Source organism: Vitis vinifera, chromosome 9, assembly GCF_030704535.1.
Source record: "Vitis vinifera cultivar Pinot Noir 40024 chromosome 9, ASM3070453v1".
In the NCBI taxonomy this organism is placed as follows: Eukaryota; Viridiplantae; Streptophyta; class Magnoliopsida; order Vitales; family Vitaceae; genus Vitis; species Vitis vinifera.
Window position 1 is genome coordinate 10,994,584 of NC_081813.1, and position 8,751 is coordinate 11,003,334.

Genomic DNA, 8,751 nt, shown 5'->3' on the forward strand with positions numbered 1-8,751 from the left:
TACAAAATCATGCATTTGCTAGTTTCCAGAATTTCTCAATTTAGCAACAGCTTGGAATTTTGAAAATTCCACGGCGGTAAGGACAACCAATTAAATATCACAACCAAGATGCACTAATTTTATTACCGAAAGGGCAAAGAAAATTAGTACGATTCATAATATAAAATAAATTTCCTTCACCAATCCAAACATCCTACCAAATATTATAATCATCGATAGGACAATCACAATACCCGTATGGACCTTAGTTATCACAATAATAAAACAATCAAAAGAGGGAGATAAAATATCTCAACAAAGACAATTTGACACATATAGGATCACGATAGGCAACCACACATATGTTCACTATTATCATGTATAAAATTAAAAATATCTTAATTTTCACAATTTGACACACTTGGAATTGCGATAGGCAATCACACAAGTGTGCTTCATTGCCTCAATAAATTGAAATATTTAACAAAATTGACATAGGACAACATTATTGATATAAGGAAAAATTATACCATAAAGAACAATAATAATAATAATTGTCCCAATAAAGTCAAATTTAACAAATGCATAATAATTCTAGCATATGCACAATCAATCCAATAATACCAAGGCAACAAACAAACAAAAAAAAAAAATTGTTTTTTTTTTTTTTTTTTTTTTGACATCATCACGTCACTATTCATCTCCTTCCCCAGCTGAACACGGCCTGGTGCAAGAGAAAAATTTTTTTTCCTTTGTTCGGCCAAAATTTTGGGCATTTTCCGACAAAAAACGCTTAGATTTCCATCCTCAAACATCAAGCCTTCAATCTAATCCCAAAATTTGCACAAAAAACGCATAATAGGAAGAACCAAAGCAAGCTCTAATTCTCGAAATCCCACCAAACAAGCTCAAAAATCAAATAAAATGATGGGTTTTGCTCCAAACAATATTCTCTACAAGTTTCCAACAACAATCGGGCTTGAAAACAGAGAATCAACATCAAACGAGAAATAAAATTTCAAAAAAAATGGTTTCCACAACAGGAAACGGAAAACCCAAAAATAACCCAAAATTGCAGCTCAAATGTCATCCATGCTAGCTCTGATACCAATTGAAGAAAATTTAAACAGCATAGGATCACATGTTGACATTTAAGCATGCATTGAACGGCAAAAACGGAAACGCTCACCTTGGTTAATTCCGTGAAAAGCCATTTCTTGCTCTTTTCTGGTATTCAAGAAGCTCCTCCAGTGCTTGATGGTGCGAGAATTACGGGTTAATGAGCTCTTTCCTTCTACACCCAGATTTAGTCCAAAACGAGAGTGCGCGCTCTCTTTCAGCCAAAGGAGGAAGGAGCAAGGGGCCAAGCCTTTTGAGAAAAGCCCCTTTTTATTCTTTTATATATATATCACACACATTATTTGGACCACCACTTGACTTAATGGGCCAGTCAAGTGAATTAGGGTGAGCTCATAAAAAATCAAGCAACAATATGTGTCCAGTCCCATTATGGACCATAATGCAAAAATAAATAACACTGATTTATGACATTATTAAATTGATTATATAAGTCCACACATAAAAATTCCAACAGGAACGTGTTCATAATTAAAAGAGAAAAGAAAATGATAAAAGACGACCCTCGTTTTATTCACCTCTATTTTAAGGAGAGGTTTTGTACGTCTCTGCTTATAGGTTCAGAGAATCCCACATCACAAGGAGATCACATCGATAGCAGCCAACACTAATAGAATTGAGAAGGAAGGCGTGGGGTGAGGATGACTTCCAGAGGAGTCAGCTTAGCCAAGGTAATACTCAGGCCTTCTCTCATGTCCACCGGAGCGTTCAATGGTGTTGACAAGTCAAACCCTTGAAGCAGCCGACCAATCACCAAGGGTAACAATTTTAAGGCCATGGTGATCCCTGGGCAAGATCTTCTGCCAGAACCAAATGGGATGAGCTCAAAATGCTGCCCCAAAACATCTAAATCTGCATGGCTCGTCAGAAACCTTTCCGGCTGAAAATCTTCAGGGTCGGACCAGACACTTGGGTCACGGTGCAACTTCCACGCATTCACGAACAAGCGGGTGCCTTTTGGAATGTGGTAGCCAGCAACATGACAGTCTTCCATGGCTTCGTGTGGCACAGATAGAGGAGCTGCTGTGTATAGCCTCAGGGTTTCCTTGATAACGGCTTGAAGGTAAAGCAGGTTTGGAATATCCGATTCTTCCACCCACCTGCCTCTACCAACTTTTAGATCTAGCTCCTCTTGAGCACGCTTCAAAGCATGTTTATTGTTTAATAATGCAGACAGAAGCCATGTGGAGGTTGTAGCCACAGTCTCAGTGCCTCCCACTATGAGAATCTGCATAAGTTTAAAATTGTAGAAATTTACCAAAAAAAATTGAAGCTATGACCCAAATGCATAAAATAGCTTAAAAAAAAACAAAAAAACTGGAGATCTTGAAAAATATTCAACATTACTTGAAAAACTAACTTCTTGTCCAATTCCACAATTATATATAGAGTAAGAAAGAAGATAAAGAAAAATATGACATATAATTCTCATTGATTGATGATAATGGATGTTAATATACAAATGTATTTGAGTTATACTATAATTCAAATTTTGTCTTCTACTCTAATTCAAATTCTATATTCTATTCTAAATAAATGCTAATATTTAAATTAAGAATAATATTAACTTTCTCTAATATGCTTTACAAGATGGAGCTCCTATTAGAGATTCCAATTTTAGTCTTAAGAGAAAGAAAATAGATTACGATGCATTTAGTTTTTGTGGATGGTGGTCTCTCTATTCTCTATTTTTGTGTAGGGCAATCTCTCTGAATCTAAGCGACGAGTAGATTCGACTTGGTAGTTGAAAGATTAGGTAAGAGTAGTGGGAAGAACTTGGAGAAAGAAAGCTTGTTGAAGGAAGAATAGGATTAGGAGCCATGGATGAAAATTTTGGAAAAAAATTGACGAAATTTCGTGTTTTGGCAAGGGGCGATACAAAAAGGGGAAGAAATATTGGAAAAAATCTATGAAAATCACTAAAATATCGGTTAGGGCCGATTAATGGATGACTTTTTAAGAAAATTGCCCAAGACACCAAAATATTACCGATATTTCGACCAGAAAAAACGCAGATTTTTTGGGCTACTATAAGTGTGACACTCGAACCCATAACCCAAAACCAGTGCACATAGCCTACTTACTGGTTACCACTGGGATAATTTATCTCTTAGAACCCGTTTGGTAGTGATTCTAGTGGAAGTGTTTTTATTTGAAGTGTTTTCTGCTATAGTGTTTCTGTGAAAAACACTTTTATGATAATCAGAAAAAATGATTTTAAAGTGTTTTTGATAATATATTGTATAAATATAAAAACACTTTTAATATTAATAAATTACCAAAAAGGACATACAATTTTAATTAAAAAAAAATGGTATGATAAACAAAAAAAAACTTTTTATTAATGAAAAAACATCTAAATCACTAAAAAAAATAACATTGAATAAAAGATAATTTTAAAATTAAAACAATATATGATTACCTATTAATTTCTATATAAAAAAAAGACTTTTCTAATTAAAAATAATAATTTTTTTTATCACTATACTAAAATTTTAAAAAATATTTACAAAAAACATCTAAATCAATAAAAATAAAAAGATTGAATAAAAGATAATTTAAAAGTAAAACAATATATGACCACCTATTAATTTCTAAAAAAAAAAAAAAAAATTTCTAATTGATTTATCACTGGGGGCATTTTTGGAATATTTCAAAAAAATTGAAGTGTTTTTTTTAAAAAAACACCTGTCAAGTGATTCTCTAAAAATCACTTCAAGTGTTTTTCCAGATTTTCAAAAGTGTTTTTTAAAATTTGCCAAACACTTTGTTTTCATCCCAAAAACACTTAAAAGTGTTTTTAAGGGTAGAAACACTTTTAAAAATCACTGCCAAACGGGCTCTTAGTATATGATGTGTACTAGAAGAATATATAATAAGATAGTGATAAAAACAAAATATTTTAATAAACAAATTAATTCTAATTATTTTATTTTTAAATTTAATTTAATTGACCATTAAAAATATAAAAATTACAGTGATAATTTTCTTAACTTTTTTTATATCATTTATATATTAATTAAATATAAAAATATAAATATGAAAAAAATTTATACATATATCATCATTTATTTTATATCATTTAATACAATTAAATTAAATAAATCATAATTTTAATATTAAACATATTATAATTAAATATCACAATATTATTGTGGAATAATATTTGATGTAATTTAATAATAAATGTACACTTATAAAATTCATATTTTTTATTGACACATACAATATTGTTATCAAATATGATAAATTATATTTTATATATATATATATATAGATATATCAAATTCTTAAACAAAACAAATTTAAAATGTCTATTATATTTTTATGAGATTTTTCTTACATTTTCATGAGTTTTGATTAATTTTAAGTTTATCGATATTTATTCCCAAAATATCCATCGATATATTGAATACATTGGCGGAATCAAAGTATCGATATATCAATGATTATTGATATTTTCATCAATGTATTTGACATCAAACTATATAATGGTTTAGAAGCTAATGCAATAGATGATATAAGAGGTAAATGAGAAGACAATATAAGGCAAATCTCAAGTAGAGGCAAAGGAACATGAACATGTTTGTTTTCCCAAGACATGTAAAAAAACAATCAAATCTTTGAGAAAGCTTTTAGAGAAACAGAGAGAGGTAGAATTGAAGGTAATAAAGAAGTACATATTAAATTAGAGGAACCAATACTAATAGGAAGTAAAGGAAAAGAAAATTATGGTAGGTTTGAACCAGAAAAATTTGGGGCTCTTGATTATAAAGAGGTGTTGAAATCAAGATATTGCATTGGAGACAGTAAAAAAAGAAGCATTTAAAATAGGATATTACATTGGAGACCATAAGGAAGGGATTATTGACAATAGATACACATAACAAGGTCACTACCATTTGTGGTAGATATAGGGGGAGACGTGCAGGGCCTAAGCCATACCATGTAGAGAAAAAAGAAAATAGAGGAAAATATAACATATTATTTTCATTAATGACAATGAATATTTATATAAAAATACATATGAATTGTAACATAATTCAAACTTCATCTCAAAATAGATAAATACCAATATTCTATTCTAATTCAAACTTTAATTCAAACTAATAACAAATTTCTACTCTAATTCAAATTTTATATTCTATTTTAATTCAAATTTTATATTCTATTCTAATTCAAACTAATATATAATAAATAGATAAATACCAATATTTAAATTAAGAATGACATTAATTTGGATTGTCCCCATGTCACTTGACTCAAACCATGGAAAAGAGGGGCTAGAAACAAATTCAGGAACCCCCATGTTCAATCTATAGTGTACATACCATCCCATGTTATTCCACCACAATCTCAATCCAATTAAGCAAACAACTTGCAAAAACTATTTTAAGTGATATATATAATGACCAAAGATGCAGAGTCGTCGGATGGAAAACGTATTCATATCATTATTTTGACGACTATAAATGAAAGGGACGAGAAAAAAAAAAATGAACCTAAAGGGTTTTTATATAGATTTTTTTTTTGTTTACTCTCTCTTTTATATACCCGTCACCATGCATAGGTTCAGTGAATCCCACCCAGCAATTCCTATCTAGTGGCACATGAGGACAATGCCACGTATAGTGATGGCGACAGCTAAATATTTTCCATACTCCACCTCGCCCCATGGCCCCATCCTGATAGATGGGTTTTAGGAAATGCTATTGGGTTGAGGTCGATTTTTGCATCTTACTTTAAAGTAAATTTGTGAAAATTTATTTATTTTATTTGAATTAAAATAATTGAAAATTTTAATAAAAAATTTGTATACCTTAAATTTGTATTATTTGTAAAGGATTTTTCTATGTTTTTTTTTTGTTTTTTTTTTAATTTTACTTTTAAAGTCGGTTGCAAAAATACACTTTTCCAAGAAAGAAGAAGCAGTTCATGGATAGGGGAGGAGCGTACCACTATTGTTGCCTTGATGACTGTTTCCCTTGAATGGCCAAACATGGAAGTGTCTTCAAGCACCGATAGCATCACATCAATGAAATCCTGCATCCTGCTGCCCTCGCTGTTGAGCCTAATCTCATGTTCTTCCACCCAACCTCCCACAAGAGAGTCCACTTCCTTCGCCACCCGCTTCATCGACCCCAAATACCCTTGTAAATCCATCCATTCTACACCTGGAATGGCATCCGACAAAACAAAGGCCCCCGATAGAGACAGGAATTCCTGAATTGTTGCTATGGCCCGCCTTGCTTCCTCGATTCCATGGCCAGAAGTATTGAAATACCTCTTCCCTGCGATCATCTTTAGGACTATATTGAAGCTGAGGTGTTGAAACCATTCACTCATCACTACCTTTACTGGATGGACCCAGTCGCTGCCTTTTCCAAGTGAGTATAAATCTTTAATGGAAAGATCCAATTCCGAAATCTGCACATGCTTTAATGCATCGAGGCGACGGGCTGAGAGGATTTCCATCATGGACAGCTTGCGCATCTCACGCCAAAGGGCTCCATAAGGGGCGAAACCAAATCCAGCGTAGTTGTATCCTAAGAGCTTTCCTGCACTGGAACTTGGGCGTGAGGCAAAGACCTTATCATTAGTGGTGAAGCATTCTTTAACAGCCTCACGACTGCTCACCACAAGTGCGCGGTGCACTCCAAGGCGGATCATGAAGACGGGGCCGTGCTTATCAGCCATGGCTCCAAGGGTTCGGAATATTGGGGTTTGGCCTCGTAGTAGAGGAAGGTGACCTAGAAATGGCCAGGCACCAGATGGCTCTGGGGCTGACCTGCCCTTGCTCTTCCCAGCAAGAGTCATAACTCTCCATACACCATACAACAAAACCAACCCCAGAATTCCTGAGATTGCTACTAACTGAGAAGGGGTATCCATGTTGGATTGTCTGAGACTCTGCTGATTCACTATTTAGGTTCAAACTGGTAGCTAGAACTTTCCTCCTTCTTCCTCCCTCTAGACTTCTTTTTATTTATTTAAATATTGTTTAATTATTAAATTCATTAATTTCAATAGGAACAGGTCAAGCATCCGTTAACTATAATAATATAATATATCTATGCACAAAGCCCAATAATTGAATATCATACTATTGCAGCATCCAACAGCGTGCCCGGCCCACCCGGTCGGTTCTGGTAGAACCGCTCCCCTTTCGCACCCCCAAAATAAATTAAATAACACCAAACACAGTTTCTTTATGTTACAGAGTATAACTTTGAGTTCTGTGCTAATTCAGGCCTCAATTTTTTACTTAAAAAAAGATGTTTGGTAAATCAAGTTAATGATTTAATATAAGTTAACAATTTAATTTAAGACATTAAATATATTTAATAAAATAATTTAATATTTTAATTTAAAGTTAAAAATACTTTAAGTATTAAGCTAAAATAGTTAATTTATACCCAATCTTAAATACTTTTTTTTATCTTATTTATCTATATTAGTGAGTATATTTTAAATTATAATTCCACATCCATGATTTATTTTATATAAAAATATTTTATAATTATTTTATGTATCTATGATACTTTAAATATGAATATTTATAAATAAATTTATAACTCAAAATTAATGAAATGAATATGAGGATAAATATTAGTTAAATTATATAAATGTATCAATTTGATAATTTAGAATAAATTTTAATTGAACTTTATCAAATAACCTTAATAGTTAAACTAAAAAATAATTAATAAGTTTTAAGTTAACAACTTAAGAACAATTTAACTTAAAGTTAACTTAAATCATTAAGTAATTAATAAGTATTAAGTTTTATCAAACACCCATTTAATCATTAGAAGGCCATGATTGAGGTTAGCTCTATATAGGCCTTAGTGTAGGTTTTTAACAAGAAGAACATATCAATCACTATTTTAGAAGAGAACATTATTGGACTACATCATTGGAATTCCCAACATCAGATATCAAGCACCAATATATATATATATATATATCTATATGTGTGTGTGCACGTGCATGCGCGCACATGTGCAAAGATGTTGTCCAACAGCTAACAAATTTTTTATCAAGGATCTTGATCATAAACTCAAATATTTGTGTTGAGTAATGGTTCACTTGTCTTCCATGGATGAGCATTTCATCACCACATATCCTACATCTTAGAAGCCTTACTTAGTTGTCTTATATATCTAAATAAGTTGTATATTTGTCAAAATTTGAATGACATTTTGTTTGAGAGAAAAATTGAGTCTAGTTAATATTATTGGAACCAAATTGCAACCATAATCAACGTGCATTTTTAAATAAAATTAGTTTCATCTTATTCACAGCAAGTTGAGTATTATTATAAACACCCAAACTCGTTTTAAGGGAGAATATTAGGAGAGATAAAATATATTTTAATATTCTTTACTTTTATATATATATATATATATATATATATATATATATATATATATCTTTTTATACCAATATGTAAAGAGTAATGATTAGGATCCATTGCTTTATTAGTTAATCAGAAGCTGTTAGGGCTTAGTTTACACATGCCATTAACATAACCACTATACTTTTAGTTAGTGAGAAACCCATTAGGTAATAACTTTGTACTTAAGCCTCTTTGTTCAACCTTCAGAATCAAAAGAAAAATACAGATTTAAAATA

General features: G+C 31.6%; 1 protein-coding gene across 1 annotated transcript; it reads right to left on the reverse strand.

The window, feature by feature from the left end:
• Nucleotides 1-1,511: 1,511 nt before the first annotated feature.
• On the reverse strand, nt 1,512-7,076 carry LOC100267972 (cytochrome P450 CYP82D47). Its single transcript, XM_002274704.5, has 2 exons — nt 6,073-7,076; nt 1,512-2,344 (listed from the first exon to the last, which is right to left on the reverse strand). The coding sequence occupies exons 1-2, from the start codon at nt 7,006-7,008 to the stop codon at nt 1,724-1,726; spliced, it is 1,557 nt and encodes a 518-aa protein (XP_002274740.1). The 5' UTR covers nt 7,009-7,076; the 3' UTR covers nt 1,512-1,723.
• Between the last annotated feature and the right edge of the window lie 1,675 nt (nt 7,077-8,751).

What these genes read in the sequence shown, in the direction of transcription:
- LOC100267972 (XM_002274704.5), bottom strand. Translation starts at nt 7,008, where the DNA reads ATGGATACCCCTTCTCAGTTAGTAGCAATCTCAGGAATTCTGGGGTTG. An exon ending in TCATCAAGGCAACAATAGTG is followed by an intron (nt 2,345 to 6,072) that starts GTACGCTCCTCC and finishes AAACTTATGCAG; the next exon opens with ATTCTCATAGTGGGAGGCAC.